Source organism: Peromyscus maniculatus, chromosome 1, assembly GCF_049852395.1.
Source record: "Peromyscus maniculatus bairdii isolate BWxNUB_F1_BW_parent chromosome 1, HU_Pman_BW_mat_3.1, whole genome shotgun sequence".
Classification (NCBI taxonomy): domain Eukaryota; kingdom Metazoa; phylum Chordata; class Mammalia; order Rodentia; family Cricetidae; genus Peromyscus; species Peromyscus maniculatus.
The window spans coordinates 165059429-165080417 of NC_134852.1; the positions used below are offsets into that span (position 1 = coordinate 165059429).

At 38.8% G+C, this 20989-nt stretch overlaps 1 protein-coding gene across 1 annotated transcript; it reads left to right on the forward strand.

Moving 5' to 3' along the window:
• Positions 1-14600: 14600 nt before the first annotated feature.
• On the forward strand, positions 14601-15527 carry LOC102928379 (olfactory receptor 5B3-like). The gene has a single exon (XM_006995038.2). The coding sequence runs from the start codon at positions 14604-14606 to the stop codon at positions 15525-15527; it is 924 nt and encodes a 307-aa protein (XP_006995100.1). The 5' UTR covers positions 14601-14603.
• Positions 15528-20989: the final 5462 nt, after the last annotated feature.

Genomic DNA, 20989 nt, shown 5'->3' on the forward strand with positions numbered 1-20989 from the left:
TAGATAATGGAATTATTTTGTCTGATTTGTCAAATACCTGTTTAGGTATTTTTTATTTGTTTATATTGTATATAGTTATTGTACTTTTGTATATAGTTTTTCTTTTGTTAGTTATAACCTTTTGCTTTTTTTCTTTTTATTAAAATAGAAAAGGGGAAATGTGGTAGTATTCTAATTGTACTGAAATGTGATTTTGGTTGTATGTTAATAAATAAAGTTGCCCGGGGGTCAGAGCTATTAGAGCCATAGACAGAGTGTGGCGGTGGTGGCACACACCTTTAATCCCATAGATCTCTGTGTATTCAGGGATACAGCCAGCATTGGAGACATATGCCTTTAAGACCTAGGGGGCTGTACATTCAGACAGTGACAAGGCAGTCACGTGTTTGGGTTTACAACCAATGAGAAGGCAGAATGACTGGAAAATCGACTTACACACAGGAAATAGCTCTCTCTTTCGGGAAGCTGGGATAGCAGGAGGAAGGGTGAGATTTTAGCTCTGAGCTCTGACCTCTCGGCTTTCTCTTTTACATTGTTTCTGTGTTTCTTATTTAATAAGACAGTTGGTTACATGTACAGTATACTCTCATGGACTTTTACTACCAGCGGCTCTCAATACTGCTTGTCCATTTTGCACAGCATACTGTCAGCAGTCAATGTAAGGGCACTTTCTTGCCCAGTGGCTTACTTTTGCCACAAAGTAAACTCCATATGGAGTTTCTTCAATGCCCATCATCTCTAAAGTAGATTGGTGCTGCCCAGAGCATACATATGTCTCATAGTCATAAAAATAAAGAAAAAAAATCTATGTTACTAAAACATCTGAAGCACTTGAAGATGACATATCTAAAATATATTTCTGTTTAACCTTGAAAACATACCTAATATGACTACAAGTTTGATTGTAATGACTAACTACTAAGTTGCATTTCTTATGTCCTAATTAGTTGGTAATAATAACTTTCAAGGACTAACAATTTGCATTACATTGTTAAATGAACTGTATAAGTACAATACCTTGAACAAGATTAGAAATATATATACAGTACTTTCTAGCAAAATCAATCTCAAGTTTGTATCAATATACATAATTTGTATACAATATACAAAAATCTAATCCAGTATAAAATATTTAAAACTAGTAGTTGCTTTTTAAAAGTAGATTCAATAATCTTTTTTATCTTATATCTACATCCTCCCCTTTTTCTCTTCAGAGTAGATTCAATAATCTACCCTTTTATCCTATTATATCTATTGGCACCCAAACAGGGATGATAAAATTTAGCTCATTCTACCTCTTGATGCTTGTAAACAATGTCAAGAATATATTTATCTAATTTATGTCCTAATTTCCATTTATAGAGACAGGATGAAAATTACTAGCACATGTGGTAAGTCCATTTCCAAAATTTGGACAACTACTTTATAGTTTCCATAGCAGTTTTGTTTTCCTTCAAAAATAGTAAGTAGGCACTCTAATTTATTTAAACCCTCACCATTAACAGTCAACTTTTAGTTTCAACAATAGATATTTTGAAATAAAATGTCTTTGTGGTTTTGTTTTCAGTGCCCTGGTTATTTCTAATGGTAAGTATATTCTTCTGGATCTACTGTATATTTGTTTGTCTTTTGTGAAATTCTTATTTTAAATTGTTTATGTTTTTATGCTACAGAGTTGTTGAAGGTCCATATTTTCATTATTGTTTAAGTTTGTGTCATAATTGCCACCAACACTCTCTACACCCTGCCCTTCCAAGGCTCATGTGTTGAAGTCTTGATCCTCTGCTATTGGCCCTTTGGGGAGGTTGTGCAAATTTTAATTGGTTGGAGACCGGTGGAAAGGAGTTAGGTCACAGGAGGTGTACAATTGAAGGGGATATGGGATCACATTCACTTTCCACCCTCTTCTTTGCTTCTTTGCTGCCATCAAGCAAATTTTCCTTTGCTACGTTTGCCCTGCCATAATATATTATCTCATCAAAGTCCAAAGGTCACAGGGTTAAGTGGCCATGCATCTAAATTTCTGAAATTGTAGGTTAAAAAAAATTCCTTCTTGTAGTCCATTTGCTCTGATATTTTTTCACAGTAATAGAAATCTGACTAATATAGTTTTGTTTCTTGTGTCTGTACTTTTATATCTAGGAAAATCATTGCAAATCCAAGTGATATATTTCCTTCATGTTAATACAAAATAAAATCTTTATATTTTTTAATGGAATTTACAATACACTTAGTACTTTATCAAGCATACAATAACAAGAACAATCTTACTGTTATACTAAAATGTGCACTTAAAAATAATTAAAATAGTGAATTTTCTCAGTTTTATGTTACTTTTAGATTTTAATTTATCCCTTGAAAGTTTCATACATATACACAGTGTGTTTTGATCATATCCACCTTTCACTCTAACCTTCCTATTCCCCCCAAGACCCCTATGACATATAGAGAGAATTTGATGCCATATATGTTCCATATATACCAGCCTGTGTATACATAAACCTTAACAAGGCTGTAAATATGTTCCATATACATGTATATTTGGACACACACACACACACATCATAAAGACTGTAGGGGAAGGAAGGAGATGAGAAGAAGTAAAGAGGAATGAGAAAAAAGGGCTGGGTAAAGGAGTGGATATGATCAAAATACACATGTGCTTCTGTGAGCACCAACGTTACATTTTAATTTTTTAATTAAACAGTTTTAATTACTGTGCCTTAGAGAGTCATGAAACAAAAATGCCCAAGGACAGATAGTTCCTGAAATACTGGATGCTATTGTTTATGGGAGATAACAAGCCACACGTTTTCACTCCCCTAAATGAGTTTGTTTGACCCTTCTGCACTGAATATGCTTGATCACATGTGGGCAGGAGGTATGTCTGCAGGAACTATGTCAGGATATATGCTTGTCCCTGACTGGACCTGATGGGAAATGCAATGAATCATGAGTTTTCCCCTATTAAACCCTTGCCATGCTTGATTGTGGGCCATTTCCCAGGAACATGGGTATGGACCTAGACAGAGTCCACCTACCTGGCCAGTATTTAATTAAAGCTTGCTTCAAATTTGGTTTTAAACTGTTATACTGGGCTTATTTCAATCGGTGTGATTAACATTTTCTGGAGGCCCCAGTGAGCTTCAGATCACCCACCTAAATTCTAAAGCTACACCTCCATTCCAGAATTCTGGGGTTGAAGGGCCACTTTAGGAGGCACATACCTTGAGAAGTTTCAAGGCTCTGAGGCTGCCTTTAGTTTGTAGCCTATCAGAGTGAACTACCATGCTGAGATTTGCAGCAAGCATCTACAGAGACCTCCTAGTGAGTCATAGTTTGGTTCTGTTTTGTGGAATCCCTATCTGGGATGTGGAGGGGTTGGATGGGACCCCAATATTCTCCCACCCAGGGCATACAGCGAGATGTTGCCCACCCACCCATCTGTTTCTGGTTGGAAAGTTTTGTTTCTTGTAGAAAGTTTTGTGTATTTCTCTCGGCAGTTAAGTATGCTTGTTAGGTTGTAAAGTTCTATGTATATTTTCTGGTGTGTTCATCAATTTTGTTGCAAGCATGGAGCTAAGACAGAAATGGGTCAGATATTTTTGCTGTCTTAGCTGCCAACAGCAGCTCGTCACCACTGCTGCCATGGCTGCATTTATGGCCGAGGCTCAGAATTTATCTCTGAGCTCTCTATTCACTGGATTAAGGTTAGTAGGAACATATATGTCTTGTGGGTGTGGTAGTGGCCTTATTCTTGATCAGTGGGATTAACACCTCCATGTTCATTCTACAATCACCATACAATAGAAGTACAAGAACCTTGATATTCATAGAAGTTGACTTGGATATACAGAGATTTTTGTGCTGGAACTTGTATAGCAGTACAGTGTAACACAAATATTCACATCTGTACTTGTGATATTTTTCATGCTGGAACCATATAAGTAATAATTATTATTTTAAATGTTATTTTAATTTATTATTTGAAAATGTCATGCATGTACATGTGTATTATGCATTTTGGTCATATCTATCCACACTCCTTGTTTCAACTTTGCCTTATACCTAACATATTTCCCTTCCCACTTCATGTCTTCCTTTTCAAAGAGAATCCACTGAGACCAATAAAAGTTGCCCATATATGCAGAAATGTGGGTACACCTACTGGGGCATGGTCCCAGTGGTCACATGTCCAAAGAAAAGTGATTCTTCCCCACTTCGGCAGTTGCCAACTATCAATAGCTCCTCAGCTAGAGGAGAAGCCTTGGTAGCCCCTCCCCCATTTATGCTCGAAAAAGTTTTAAACAAAATTTTTAGTTATGTATATAATTATGGGTATCTGTTTAGAAATGTGTTTGTTGAATCCAGAAGAGGACTTTATATTCCCTGGGGTTGGAGTTCCAGATTGCTGTGAACCATCAAAAATGAATGTTGGGAACCTAGCTCAGGTACTCTTCAAGGGCAATTCCCATTCTTAACCATGGAGTCATCAGTCTACCCATTCTATATTACTTGAGGGATGGTAATTTTTAATTTTATCAGTATTCTTTATCTATTATTTAACAACTTATCCTTTTGCCTTAACTTATTCCCTTTTAATTTAAAACAAATATTTTTCATATAATATGTTCTGATATGGAGCCACTAAATCTGGTCTAATATTAAAGACCATAGCATTTGAGGTTCTAATCTTTGTTATTTTGTTCATAACTAAGTGCTTTTCTTCTGGTATATATTTGCAGTCTTGTTAAGGTTTGTGTGTGCACAGGCTGGTAATAGCAAGCAGATAAAATGCACTTATCATTTCACAAACTACTCTCTATTGGAAAAGAAAATGAAAGACTTTTTTCCTTGTTGCCTCCTGGTCCAGATGTAAATGATAATGACTTCAGAATACCTGATAGTGTAGTTTAATGAGTAAATAACACATTTCTGTTGGTTTGTACTGGAGTGGCGGGGGCAGATCCTCCTATTGCACAAATTCCACTATTTGAGTTTCCAATATTTTTATTTAATTAATTAATTTATTTTACAATCTGACCATAGTTTTATCACACCTCACAATCCCTCAAACCACTCCTCTGTTTCTATTTAGAAAGGGGGCAGGCCTTCCATAGTATCAACAAAGCATGGCATATAAAGTTGCAGTAAGTAAGATTAAGGCTGGGCAAGACAATCAGGTATGAGGTACAGGATCTCATGAACCAGTCAAATTGTTAGGGACAGCTCCTGCTCCCATTGTTAGGAGTCCTACAAGTAAACCAAACTACACAATTGTCACATATATGCAGAGGACCTGGGTCAGTACCATGTAGGCTCCCTGGTTGTTGGTTCAGTCTCCGAGAGCTCCTATGAGCCAGGTTAGCTATTTCTGGGGGTTTTCTTGTGATGTCCTTAACTCCTCTGCCTCCTATAATCCTTCCTCCCTATCTTCAGCAGGGCTCCCTGAGCTCGCCCTAATGTTTGGTTGTGGGTCTCTGTGTCTGTTTTATCCAATTGCTGGATGAAGGCTATCTGATGACAATTGTGGTAGTCACCAATCTGATCACAAGTGAAGGCCAGTTCAGGCTATATATCCGCCATCGCTAGGAGTCTTAGTTGGGGTCATCCTTGTATATTTATGGGAGTTTCCTTTGCATCAGGTGTCTCTCTGACCCTAAAGTACCCTGTCCTTTCCAGTCATCTCTCAGTACTCTACTCCTCTATCCACTCCCCAACCCAATCCTCCAAGTTTCTCTTCCCACTTGCCCCCAGTCCACTCAGAAGATCTCTTCTATTTCCCCTTCCCAGGGAGATTCATGTATCCTCCCTTAGGTCATCTTTGTCACCTAGCCTCTATGGGTCTGTGGACTTTGTATGTTTATCCTTTACTTTACAGGTCATATCCACTTATGATTGAGTACACACCATGTTTGTCTTTCTAGGTCTGGGTTACATCCCTCAGAATAATTTTTTTCTAGTTCCATCAATTGGTCTTCAAATTTCCTGATATCATTGTTTTTAACAGCTGAGTAATACTCCATTGTGTATATGTATATTTTCTTTATCCATTCTTTGGTTGAGGGGCATCTAATTTGTTTCCAGATTATGACTATTATTAATAAAGTTCTATGAACATAGTTGAGCAAGTGTCCTTTTGGTATGATTGAAGATCCTTTGAGTATATGCCCAAAAGTGGTATAGCTGGGTCTTGAGGTAAATTGATTCCCAATTTTCTAAGAAACCACCATATTGCTTTCCAAAGTGGCTGTACAAGTTTACACCAGAAATGAAGGAATGTTTTTCTTGCTCTATATCCTCTCCAGAATAAGCTGTAATTTGTGTTTTTGATCATAGCCATTCTGACAGGAGTAAAATGGAAACTCAGAGCCATTTTTATTTACATTTTCCTGATGGCTAAGGATGCTGAACATTTAAGTGTTTCTCTGCCATTGGAGAGTCTACTATTGAGAATTCTCTGTTTAGACCTGTAGCTCATTTTTCAATCAGATTATTATTTTTTTGATGTCTAATTTCTTGAGTTCTTTATATATTTTGGAGATCAGTCCTCTGTCAAATGTGGGGTTGGTGAAGGTCTTTTCCCACTCTGTACATTACTGTTTTGTAATTACATTCTTTGCCTTATGGAAGCTTTTCAGTTTCAGGAGGCCCATTTATTAATTGTCAATCTTAGTGTCTGTGCTACTGATGTTCTATTCAGGAAGTGGTCTTCTATGACAATGCATTTAAGGCTATTTTCCACTTTCTCTTCTATCAGGTTCAGTGTTACTGAATTTATGCTCATGTTTTTGACCCACTTGAACTTGAGTTTGTGCATGGTGACAGATATGGATCTATTTGCAATCTTCTACATGGTGACATCCAGTTATGCCAGTACCATTTGTTGAAGAGGCTTTCTTTTTTTCGGTTGTAAAATTTTGTTTTCTTTGTAAAATTCAAGTGTCCATAGGTATATGGGTTTATTTCTTGATCTTTGATTCGATTCTATTGATACACTTGTCTTTTTTTCCCCAAAACATGGCATTTTTTATTTGTATAGTTCTGTAGTAGAGCTTGAGATTACAAATGGTGATCTCTCCAGCAGTTCTTATATTGTACAGGATTGTTTTAACTATTCTGTTTTTCCATATGAAGTTGAGTATTGTTCTTTTGAGCACTGTAAAGAATTGTGTGGAAATTTTGATGGGGATTATGTTGAATTCATAGATTGTTTTTGGTCAGATGGTCATTTTCACTATGTTAATCCTATGGATCCATGAACATGGGCAATCTTTCCAACTTCTAATATCTTCTTAAATCTCTTTCTTCAAAGACTCGAAGTTCTTGTCATATAGGTCTTTCACTTGCTTGGTTGGAGTTACTCTAAGATATTTTATATTGTTTGTGCTTGTTGTGAAGGGTGTTGTTTCCTCAATTTTTTTCAGTCCTTTCATCATTTGTATATAAGAGGGCTACTGAGTTTTTTGAGTTAATCGCTTGAGTTGCATTGTTAAAGGTGTTAATCAGCTGCAGGCATTCTCTGGTAGATTTTTTTGGTGACTTATGTATACCATCATGTCATCTGAAAATAGGGATACTTTGACTTCTTTTCCAAGTTGTATCACATTTATATCCCTTTTTTCTTGTTGCTCTAGTTAGAACTTTGAATACTATATTAAATAGATATGGAGAGATTGAATAGCCTTGTCCTGTTACTGATTTTAGTGGAATTTCTTTAAGTATCTCTCCATTTAATTTGATGTTGGATTTTGTCTAAGGTTTTTTCAGCATCTTATAAAATGGTCAGGTGGTTCATTGAAGTTCAGAGACAACACTTTGTGGCATATATCAATCATTTTGACCAAAGGCTGCCTCCTGGGGTTTTCCACCATATCCATTTCAGCATTTTCATTGGAGGAATTCCTGCCATAAAACCTGCGTGAATATTCTGGAGCTTTATTCAACAAAGTATAATATTGCATCACAAATACCTACACCACCAGTAGTGACTTTTCCATAACCCATTTCTTTACTTCACAATGTTAAACACTTGCAGAAATGACTGGGCATCACATGCTTTCACCTCCACTGGAATAGGTAAGTGGTAAGAACTATGTCTCTGCTACAGCACCCCTGGCACTAAGCATGCACACCTGATGGTTGCTATGAGCCATGGAGCAGAGGGGAATTCAAGTTTGAACTTGGCTTTATCTTGTGCAGTAAGTGCAGCTGCTACAGGTGTGTCTTCCATGCCATGTCTGGAAGATAGCATTTCGCAGTGTTCTTCCCCTGCTCTGGCTTTCATATTCTTTCTGCTTCTCTTCCGAGATGGTCCTTGAACTTTGAGTGGGTGAGGTGATATGGATGCTGCACCTAAATTAGGTACTCATGACCACTTCTTCTCAGGGTTCAGGCAGATTTGAGACTCTCCATTAAGCACTATCCACTGTAAAAAGGTTCTCTGACCAAGGCTGAGAGCAGGATGCATCTATATATACACAGATAGGTACATAAAAATAAATATTTATAAAGAGATTGACAACATACCGATTTGGCAAAACAATAGTAGGTTTCCCTAGGGGTAAATGGCCTTCCTAGTCATATTTTTTTATTAGGTTAAAAGAATCAAGCATAACCTTCCCCCAACAACCCATACACCAGATTTCAAATCTAATTAAAAAAAAAGGATTGGTTACCCTCCATAACCTCCATGTCACTATTGTACCCATGGGTTCATCTGGTCTAGAAGGCCAGTTTTGAAGTATTCAGGGTTAATCACTTGGGTACTAATATTGATGTCATTGCTACCCCACAGCCTGCATAGTACTGTCCACTAATTTTATAATTAGTTTGGATTTATAAGAAAAAATTCTATATAGTATAGAGTGTTTCCATAATAGACCCTATCAGGTTTAATAGGGGCTTGACAAAAAGTCCACATTGGATGAGAGTTCTACCATGACAGTTAGGGTGTTTGGCCATCCGATCACCAGAGCAGGTAAGTTTGGGCTTTCTCTTGACCATTGCCACTAGTCTATTGTGGAGGTATCTTTGCAGATTTCTGGGGACCTCTCTAGCACTTTGCTTCTTCCTATTCCCATGGGATCTTCATTCATCATGGTCTCTTTTTCCTTGTTCTCCCTCTCTGTTCTTGATCCAGCTGGGATCTCCTGCTCCCCTAAGCTCTCTTTCCCTCAACCCTTGCCCTTCATTATCCCCTTTCACGTTCAGTTTGCTCATGTAGATCTCATCCATTTCTCTGTCATTGGGCAATCCCTGTGTCTTTCTTAGGGTCCTCTTTTCTAGGTAGCCTCCCTGGAGTTGTGAGTAGCAGTCTCGTCTTCCTTTGTTTTACATCTAGTATCCACATATGAGTGAGTACATACCATGTTTGTCTTTCTGAGTCTGGGTTAACTCACTCAGGATTATTTTTTCTAGATCCATCCATTTGCCTGCAAACCTCATGATGTTATTATTTTTCTCTGCCGAGTAGTACTCCATTGTGTATATGTATCACATTTTATTTATCCATTCTTCAGTTGAAGGGCATCTAGGTTGTTTCCAGGTTATGGCTATTACAAATAATGCTGCTATGAACATAGCTGAGCATGTACACTTGTGATATGAATGAGCATTCTTTGGGTATATGCCTAAGAGTGGTATAGCTGGGTCTTGGGGAGATTGATTCCCAATTTTCTAAGGATGTGCCATATTGATTTCCAAAGTGGCTGTACAAGCTTGCATTCCCACCAACAGTGTAGGAATGTTCCCCTTGCTCCACATCCTCTCCAGCATAAGTTGTCTTCAGTGTTTTTGATCTTAACCATTCTGACAGGTGTAAGGTGGTATCTCAGAGTCATTTTGATTTGCATTTCCTTGATGATTAGGGATGTTGAGCAATTCCTTAAATGTCTTTCAGTCATTTGAGCTTCCTCTGTTGAGAGTTCTCTGTTTAGCTCTATAGCCCATTTCTTAATTGGACTGTTGGGCATTTTGATGTCTAATTTATTGAGCAGAGATCCACAGCCAGGCCCCAGGTAGAGCTCCAGGAGTCCAGTTGGTGAGAAAGAGGAGGGATTATATGAATGAGAATTTTTGAGTCCATGATTGGAAAAAGCACAGGGACAAATAGCCAAACTAGTGGAAACACATGAACTATGAACCAATAGCTGAGGAGCCCCCAACTGGATCAGGTCCTCTGGATAAGTGAGACAGTTGATTAGCTTGAACTATTTAGGAGGCCCCCAGGCAATGGGATCAGGACCTGTCCTTAGTGCTTGAGCTGGCTGTTTGGAACGTAGGGCCTATGCAGAGACACTTTGCTCAGCCTGGGAGGAGGGGACTGGACCTGCCTGGACTGAATCTGCCAGGCTGAGTTGAATTTCCAGGGGAGTCCTTGCCCTGAAGGAGACAGATATAGGGTGTGTGCTAGGGGGAGGGTATGGGGTAGGTGGGAGGAAGGAGGACAGGGGAATCTGTGGCTGATATGTAAAATTAAATTAAATTATAAAATAAAAAAAGTCCACATTAATTTTTAAACCTTTCATAATTCTGTATGTGCCCCCAAAGTGCTAGAGACTTGTAAGATAGTCATTTTTAACTTTTAAGAGACTGAGAAATTGGCAAGATTATATGCGTATATTCTAAAGAATATTACATGAATCCTTATAAAGCATAGTTAGAAATAATGGGCCACATATGAAAGAAAGTAGACAGTGAGACCAAGAAACAACATGAATGTGACCATAAGCTATGGAATGTCAGCAGCCACTCTAGGAGAGAAAGAGCAAGAAAGTGTCCACTAGAGCATACAGGGAAATGTAGTTTGGATCTTTCATAGACTTAAGCCCTGTGAAACTTGAGATTTTCCATTTATGGATTCCAGATATGGCAGATAAAAACATATATCACTGTAAGCCTCCAAGCTTACAATAATTTGTTAGAGCACCTATAGAAAGCTAACAAACTCTCACTTGGTTTCTTCTCTGTTATAAACATATATAAATATTACATATTAACTTTAGAGAATTTACAAGTGAAGTCATCTGCTCCTGGGCTTTTATCTATGAAAATGTTTATTATTAATTCAATATACATTGTCTTAGGTAATATTAAATTTCTTTTCTCACTAGAGTCAATTTTGGAAGTATGAACATTCTCCCAAGTTTGTATTGTTTTATCAGTCTTATCCATTTTGTGGATAAGACAACCATATTTGGATAAAGCCAGTTTTCAGGGAATTGGGATGGAAAGTTATCAAGGAGAAGCTCAGATAATTGACCTATATGACTTTGAATTTGTTGTCTATTATTTGGATGAGATTCCCTAGAGTTACACATTAGAAAGTGAGATATTTCTGAATGCAAATTATATATCAATTAAAAGAAAAGGAATAAAAATAATAAAAATGTGCACAATAAAAAACCAGCTGAATCTCTGCAGACAGCTTAATTGCTTCTACCCTGTAGGATTAGGAAGTTTAGATGATCTCACAGAATCACTCTCTAGAGGTTTCAAGGTCTCTAGGATTCCCATCACCCCCAGATCTCCTTGTATTGGCCTCTAAGTGCAATGTAAGTCAAAGTGATGCCATTTTAGGAGGAACACACTGTATTCCATGCTTCATTGGCCATTAGTCATTGATCTGAATGACAATCACTCTCAGCACCTACAGGCCTTCTTCCCCTGAGGATTAGCTACAATCCTTCAACTAAGATCTAGGAAAACAAAGATAAATTCACATTGATAGACTTAAGTAATAATCTCTTCATGAGAAGCTTTGTAGAACTGAATTATGTACAGACATAGTTTGTGAACAACATGAGAGATGCAATTTTATTGTGTATATGAAGCAAATTAAGAGGAAGTTGGAGGCTCTTCCAAGGATCCAAGAATTAAAGGAGGTTTGGACATTAATTCATGCAAATGCTCTTTTCTTCTCCATTCACTGCAGTAGAGTATTTGGGACTTTTGGACCACTGTCTGAGAGGGAACTTCTCTCACAGCACTTACACAGTATTCCATGGATGATCTGGGGATTTCAGAATGTTATTTCAGATTGGCTGTTCTCTCCAAGGAAACTGGTAAGCTTCTCCTCCATGAAATTTTCATGATTTTTGTATGCTAAACCAGCAAGGCAACTACACTCATTGTGAGTTATCCTAAAAGAAAAGTAGATGATTTCAACATATTTTCAAAATCTGAGGTAAATGTGAAAAATTCCATCATAAGGAATGTAGAAATTCTTATGACACATCATGCTTATTTCTCAGTAAGGGTCAACAAAAACAAAACATGATGTCCTAGCTGATTAGGCTCTACTCTCACATTGTTAATTATGTACTTGCTTCTTATTGGAGGAAAGCAACAAGCAAAGATAACATTTAATCCTCAAAGTGAAAGAATGCTTCCTTCATAACAAGAGTACTTAAAGGATTAACAAGTTTCAAACACTTTATCCCATGATCTCATGCTAATTACCACAAATACACATACACATTTTGACAGTGGTATGGATAAAAATCATAGACGTTTAATTAGGTTGAAAACACCTTTAACTTTTGAATCTTGACCTTTAAAAAAACCTGGATGTATGATTTTTAGGATATTGTATACATTTCAACTGTCAGATTTCTAATAGTGAAGAAGAAAAATGTTACTCATCTCCCCAAACATAGACACAGAGACATACAAACATATATTTACATATAAACCTTTAATACTGGTTATAGAGATAAGTATCTTCTAAGTTGATCTTGTATTTGTTAAAGGTAGAATACAATGTTCAAATCAGTCTTTTAAATTGATATTTTGAAGGTGAAAGGTCAGGAATAGTAGTTAGAATTGGAAGAATATTCTTCAAAAGCTTCAGTCACAATCAAGAAATTTAATATGCTATTACTACATGAGAAGGGACTCAGATACAATAGCATCCAGGATGGTAACTGCCATCAAAATAAATCTGTGAGCTAAAGACATCCCATAATTCAGGAACACTTTAATTTATGAACTCTGCTTTGGCTAAGGTTTGCCATTGATGAGATATTGGATGATTATCAAAAGTTAATTCTTTATATCAAAGGTAAAATACAGACTCATCTAGAATTATGAAATCACCAATCACATTTGTGGAATAAGGACAGACTGACGACACTGGAAAGCTTAGAAAATCCCAGTGGCTGTAATATAGCCCAGAAACAATTTGGAGATAGAAATTTCTTTTTATTTTTTATTATTTAGAATAATTTTAATATTTAAATATATTTCGATCATATTATTCCCTTCTCTTCCCCCAAATATTTTCAGATTGAAAAGAGAAATTTTAAAATGGCAAATCTTTGCAGACAATCAAAGCCTGTGTGTCAACATCCACTTTGATCAAACTAATATATACAATGCTATGAAAGCATAACAGTAACATGATAAACAAAACTTACCTGCCTGTGCTGAGCACATATCTACTGCCTTTAGCATATTTTCTGCTTAAATTCTCAGAGTAACATCTCTAAGCAGGTCTCATTACTGTCTTCACTTTGCAGATGAGAATAAGATATTCAGGGAATTTCTGTCAGGATCAGTGACTCTTACATTGTAAATGTCTGTCTTACATGCACCTTTTCCAGGAACATGGGCTCTATATATGTATCTGATGACAGATCTTCAGTAAGAATGTCTCTGAGGCTGAACATTTCCGTCATGTCAGTTATCCCACCACATCCACCATGCATAGAGACGTACAAGGATAATTTCAGAATTCATCCTGTATTATCTTCAGCCTAGTCAAAAGTTTATGCTTTAGCTCACAACATTGTCAATGTGTCCTAAAGATAAGATGCATAAAATGAGTGTATATTGGAGAGAAAAAATGCAATTCAGGCTTCTTAGTTTATTAATGGCACTTTTGTAGCTTCATTTCCAGGTATGTTTTCTGCTCTGTTAATGAACCACAAATACTTAGTGTACAAGATAAAACTGCTACCTGTGCAATTTCCCAAGTTCATAATGAAACTCTAAACAGAGGCTGAACCAAAGTGGAAATTGTACATTGGCACAAATTCAGTTAAATGTGTATTAGACTATTAGAACTAGAAGTGACGCAGAATGGGTTTAAGATTGCCTCGAATTCTGGACAGAAATCACCAAATTAGGCTTATGTAAACATGAACAAGTGACCTTATCTTTTGTGCTTCACACTCATACTGTATAAGATGAGAACAGACAATTGAACACAGAATTCTGTTGAGAGGAAACAATGAATACATCCTAAAGTTTTTTTTTTATGGCAGTTCTTGGCAGATGAGAAACATATGTTTGACTGAACTAAAGAGAAACGGATTAGAAGATAGATTCATCCAGAAAAATCATTTTGATTAGATTATCAAACTGTTTACATTTCACCTAACAATCTATAAAATTGAAATTAGGCAGAACATTGGTAAAGATGTCACAGATAGCTTGTAATCCTGAATATAATTCACAATCATTTCTTTGAAGATCATGCTTTCCTAGAAAATATCAAAGTAAATATTGCTTGATAATGTGAAGTTCAATTTAACTTCTTAATCTTTTTGTAACTTTTGACACTTTGACACAGAGCACTCTTTGATTCTCTGCTAACCCTAATGGAGAACAGGACAGAAACAACATGGTTCATCCTGCTGGGACTCACCGATGACTCAGCACTGGAGCTTCCCCTCTTTATCATCTTCCTCTTCATCTATACCATCACCCTGATGGGAAACCTGGGGATGATCCTGCTGATTGTCCTAGACTCTCGGCTCCATACTCCCATGTATATTTTCCTTGGTAATCTATCACTGGTGGACTTCTGTTACTCTTCAGGTGTTACTCCGAAAGTTATGGCTGGGTTTCTAGTAGGAGACAAAGCCATGTCCCACAATGACTGTGCTACTCAGATGTTCTTTGTTACAGGCTTTGCTACTGTGGAAAATTACCTGTTGGCCTCAATGGCATATGATCGATATGCAGCAGTGTGTAGGCCCCTACACTATGCCACAACCATGACTGCAGGTATGTGTGCATGGATGATTGCAGGCTGCTATGCCTGTGGCTTCCTGAATGCCTGTATCTACACTGCAGATGCATTCAGTCTCTCCTTCTGTGAGCCCTATGTGGTCCATCATTTTTTCTGTGATATTCCAGCAGTCATGGTACTCTCTTGCTTTGATAGACATGTGAACGAGCTGATTCTTGTTTGTGTAGCTAGTTTCAATATCTTTTTTGCACTCACAGTCATCTTAATATCCTACCTAATGATTTTTATCACAATTCTAAAGATGCACTCAGCTGCAGGACATCAGAAGGCCATTTCCACCTGTGCCTCCCATTTCACTGCTGTTTTTATTTTCTATGCGACTGTAATTTTTATGTACTTGCAGCCTAGCTCCAGTCATGCCATGGACACTGACAAAACTGTGTCTGTGTTCTATACCATGGTCATTCCCATGTTGAACCCTCTGGTCTACAGCCTGAGGAACAAGGAAGTCAAGAGTGCATTCAAAAAGATTGTTTTCAGGGCAAAATGACATTTACAATATTTATTTTATACATTTGAGATGTGCAATGCCTGGATTCATTTCTCTCACATCTTTTTCATGGAATCAGATTTAATTTGTTATCTATCTATCTATCTTTCTGTCTGTCTGTCTATTAACCCTTCGTCTTTGTGTGTGTGTGTGTGTGTGTGTGAAAGAGAGAGAGAGAGAGAGAGAGAGAGAGAGAGAGAGAGAGAGAGAGAGAGAGAGAGAGAGAACAGCCTGTGTAAGGCAGTTCTCTCTCTTTCTACCACATAGATTCTGAGGCTCAAACTCAGGCTCGTAGCTTTGGCAATCAGCACTTTACTCACTAAATCACTTTACTCTTGAATCACATTTGAAAACCCTCAGGTTGAAAGGAAATTCCATTTTCCCAAACTCCAAGGGCCAGTTCATATGTCCAGAAATTACAGTGTAGGCTCATCTCAAGCTGGACTATAGAAGGATTTCTTTCAGACAGATAAAAGCCCAAAGTCAGCATTTGCCAGGAACCTGCAAAAAAATGGGGTACTGCTTAGCCGAGAGGGCCACTTTCTGTGGCTATACAGATTGTATACAAAAGTCCATGCTGGCCTCCAGACTCCTTCAGTCCTATTCACACAGATCTGTTGTACATTTCAAAGTCCAGTCTAGAATCCTGGCCCTTCTCACTTCTCTTTCTCTACTGTGATAGCCCAGGTTGCTATGAGTAGCAAGTTTCCCTCCTCCCACATATAAGTTGGTTCTCTGTATAAGACAAAGGTAGTCCCTTATCCCTACTATTGCTGCCATTCTCTCCTTTGCAATTCTCACTTCTCTTGAAGATAGCCCTGGCCATGTCTGGTCTGCTTCTTATTCTCTGTGCTCTGGACCCTCCCAGATGCCTCTGGCTTTTTCCCTCTTATTTACAATAAAACCATCCCTCCAATCATGGAGCAGTGATTTTGGTGGTTTCTTTGCTATGCCCTCCATTACAAAAACCAACTCTGAATTCAGTTTCCTGAAGTGATACCTTACAGAAAAACAGAGATATTCAGAGTCATAATATCCTAATGAAAATGCTAATGGTGCTGGGGTTTTCTTATCAAGTAAAATAAGATATGGATCGATTAGCTCATCTTTCATCAATTCATGTCTACTTGTGAAAGTGCAAATGTTTGTACAATAAGAACACAATACAGACTATGCATCGGAGTCCATGAAAGTCCCTTATGTGGGAGAACACATGAACACAAATGTGGCTAAGTTTTTGGAAGAAATTTGCTTTTACGTGGTAGTTTTATGGTTTAGTTTGACTGTATTAAGTAATACTTTAGTAATAAAACTCTTCTTGTCAAATTTGGTGGCAAACCCATGGATTCTCAGCAATGAAGGGGGTGATATGCATGGATTTTTTTAGTTTGAGACTAATTTAAGTTACATAGTCAGTGGAAAAACAAAAAGCAGAATGAAAAAAATCAATGGAAAAAAATCAATAATAAAAATGTCCCAAACTATGTCTTTCTGAGAGCTTATAATAACATTTCTGAAAGTAATTACTGGAAGCTGTTGTCTCATCAAAGAAGATTTGTTCTGATCAATGTGGGTGCCCATCCTCCAAACTGAGAGGGCTCACCTAGATAGAATGAAGTAGGAACTCCCCCTCTCTCTACCTCCCTGCATCTATCTTTCTCTCTCTCTCCTTCCCTCATTGCAGTTTTCTCCCTCTTCCTGTTTTCCTTTCTTTGTCTGAGACAGACATGTATCTTCTGTCACATCTAGATACTGGAGCTACTGGATCTCAAGCCCTTGGTCTTTACTCCCCTTCCCCTTTCTCAGGTCTTTGAACTATTATGGTGATATTTTATTTGTACTGAAATGTGATTTTATTTGTATGTTAATAAATAAAGTTGCCTGGGGGTCAGAGCTAATAGCAAGCCATAGCAGAAGCCGGGCGGTGGTGGTGCACACCTTTAATACCAGCACTTGGGAGGCAGAGCTAGGCGGATCTCGGTGTGTTCAAGGATACAGCCAGCATGGAGACACACTCCTTTAATCTCAATACCAACCATAGAAGACCTGGAGGTCTGTATAGACAGGCAGTGACAAAGAGGTCATGTGATTGGGTTTACAACCAATGAGAAGGCAGAACAGAAAGTCAATAAAAAGACACAGGAAGTAGGTCTCTTTCTGAGGGGAAAGACAGCAGCAGCAGTGAAGGGTAAGAAAGGGATTTTAGCTCTTAGCTATTGCTCTGACCTCTTGGGCTCTCAACTCTGCATTTGGCTCTGTGTTTCTATTTTAATAAGACAGTTGCATCTACAAACTATACTTTAATTAGCCCATCAGCCTTCCTGGTTTTGAGCCTTCACAGAAAACATACTGGGTATTTTTGGCTTCTATAATTAAGTGAATTGATTGCAAAATTTCTTGTAAGTCTATACACGGACTTTTAAAAAAACCTATTGTCTATAGACTGCTCATCCTTAAACAGGCAATCTATATACCACCTGCCCCCATCCCAAGGATCCTGCAATATTGTGGAAGAGTGGTCAGAAAGACTGTTAAGGGCCAGAGGTTGAGAGGACTTCTGTGAAACGGTGTCTTCTGGACATGACATGGCACATGGACTCTTTGCAGTTGTGGTTATACCCACAAGGTCTACATAAGATTGAGCCCCTCAATATTTCATCCTGGAAAGAGGAAAGGCACATGGGGCCCCACCCATCCCTGAGGACTGTTGATAGCTGATGTTGGAGGGGGTATCATGTTTTCAATCATAAGTTGCTCATGCTTCAGTAAATAACCTCCTACCAATACTCATATAAGCATATAAACAACCTTATTTTAACAGCTACCACCCAGACACACATCTTGGGGCTTGGGTTGGTCCATTTCAGCACCTTCCCCATCTACAATCTACTGAAGTGTTCGAAGGAACTGGTCCAGGGAACAATAGCCACAGTATCTTCAGGATTCCATGGGAAACAGCAGGATATGCAAGAGGAGTTTTGGTGAGGGTCCAGTGGTGATGGTGTGTTAGACCCTTGAACCAGACCAATGATTCATTGCAATGAACATTTTGGGGGTGGAGCTGATTGGACAAAAGGGTATACTATGTGTCACACCGCCATTCCCAATGCCACTAGGATAAATGATGAGGTGTTAGAAAGATGGAAGAGCAAAGTGTGTTTTTTGAGCAAGGGACATTGAGATCATGATGGGAAAATGTACAGAGACAACCAGGCAGACTAGTGGAAATGCATGAACTATGGACCAACAGATGAGTAGCTCCCATGGTACTAGACTAGGCCCCCTGCATAGGCAAGGCAGTTGTTTAGTTTGAATTGTTTAGGGGGCCCCCAGGAAGTGGGGTTGTGACCAGTCCCTGGTGCATGAGCCAGCTTTTTGGAGCCTAGTGTTTATGGTGGGACACTTTGTGCAGCCTTGGTGCAGGGAGGAGAGACCTGGACCTGCCTCAACAGAATGTAGCAGGTGTGCTGACTCTCCATGGGAGACCTTGCCTTGGAGGAGGTGGGGGTGAGGGGTGGGTTGGGGGAGAAGGCTGGGGGACAGGAGGAGGGAGGAGAGGGGAATCTGTGGTTGGTATGTAAAATGAATAGAAAAATCTCTTAATAATAAAACAACGAAAAGAATTAATATGGGGGCAGTGTTCTTTGGGGAGGGAATGCCGAAGGAGTGAGGTGTAGCTAGAGTTTTCCTGCCTTCCCCACAGTCAGGACAAATCTTTGTCACCCGCCAGTCCCACAGCCGCTCAGACCCAACCAAGTAAACACAGAGACTTATATTGCTTACAAACTGTATGGCCGTGGCAGGCTTCTTGCTAACTGTTCTTATAGCTTAAATTAATCCATTTCCATAAATCTATACCTTGCCACGTGGCTGGTGGCTTACCGGTGTCTTCACATGCTGCTGGTTATGGCGGCAGCTGGCAGTGTCTCTCTGCCTCAGCCTTCCGCTTCCCAGAATTCTCCTCTCTCCTTGTCCCACCTACTTCCTGCCTGGCCACTGGCCAATCAGTGTTTTATTTATTGACCAATCAGAGCAATTTGACATACAGACCATCCCACAGCAGTGAGGTGCAGGTATGGAGAAACTGGGAGGTGAGCGGGATTCAGGTGCATGATACGAAATTCCCAAAGAATCTATAAAGAATTGCCTTATAAAATAAGCAACAAAATAAAATATAAGATTAAAAAAGAGACCAACACTTCAAAGTGGGACAAGACAAACAAACAGAAGGAATAAAGCCTAAGCAAAGGCGCAAAGTTCAGAGACCCACTTTTTCACACAGACGTCCCACAGAAACACTAGACTAAAAGCTATAGTATACGAGCGGAGACCTGGGGCAGAACTGTAGACACTGTGCATGCTGCCCCAGTCTCTGTGAGTTCATATGAGCTTTGCTCAGTTGATTTAGAAGACCTTGTTCTCATAGTGTCCTCCATCCCCTCTGGCTCTTACACTACTTTTGCCCCCTCTTTCACAGGGTTCCATGAGCTCTGACGGAAGAGATTTGATGGATCTTATTGAGAGATGTGTGTTCCAAGGTCTGTCTCTCTGCCTAATGTCTGGCTGTGGGGTCTCTGTAATTATTCCCACTGCTGAAGGAGGAAGCTTCTCTGATGTGGCTCAATAAGGCAGAATATCATTAGGAGTCATTTTATCACTACTTTTTGTTTGTTTTAAAGACCAGTAGTATTTGGCTTTACTCTAGATTTCTGGACTATATAGTCTCTGGTTCTTGACAAGCCAAGCAGGTCGTATATGGGTTCCATCTTGTGAAGTGAGCCTTAAGTCAAATAAGAGATTGGTTGCTTACTCCCATAAGCTTTGTTCCACCATGGTCCTAGAATATTTTACAGGCAGGACTGCAGAGTAGAATAAAGGTTTCATGGCTGGGCTCATGATTACATTTCTCTTTTGGTAGCCTTCTGAGTACCTTCCTGTAGCAAAGACACTAAAACATGGGGGTGAAGGTTTATATGTAGGCACCAGTTTGACCTCTCCATTTTCTGTGTATTGTGTGAGTGTTGTCGTCAGCAATGGGGCCTTGCTGTCAGTTTATGGAGAGCAACCTAGTGTCTTTGCAATGGCCTGGGTCGTTTGGGAATTTTCATGGCACCCCTTTGGTCAACAGCCCAATTGGGTGTAAACTTGTCCTGGTACTTGTAGATGTAACCAACCGTCTTATTAAATAAGAAACACAGAAACAATGTAAAAGAGAAAGCCGAGAGGTCAGAGCTCAGAGCTAAAATCTCACCCTTCCTCCTGCTGTCCCAGCTTCGCGAAAAGAGACCTACTTCCTGTCCGTTCGTATTTTTAAAGTATGTTGTTCTGCCTTCTCATTGGTTGTAAACCCAAACACATGACTGCCTCGTCACTGTCTGAATGTACAGCCCCCTAGGTCTTAAAGGCATATGTCTCCAATGCTGGCTGTATCCCTGAACACACAGAGATCTTATGGGATTAAA

Excerpts from the sequence above, each read along its gene's own strand:
- LOC102928379 (XM_006995038.2), top strand. The coding sequence starts at position 14,604 with ATGGAGAACAGGACAGAAACAACATGGTTCATCCTGCTGGGACTCACC.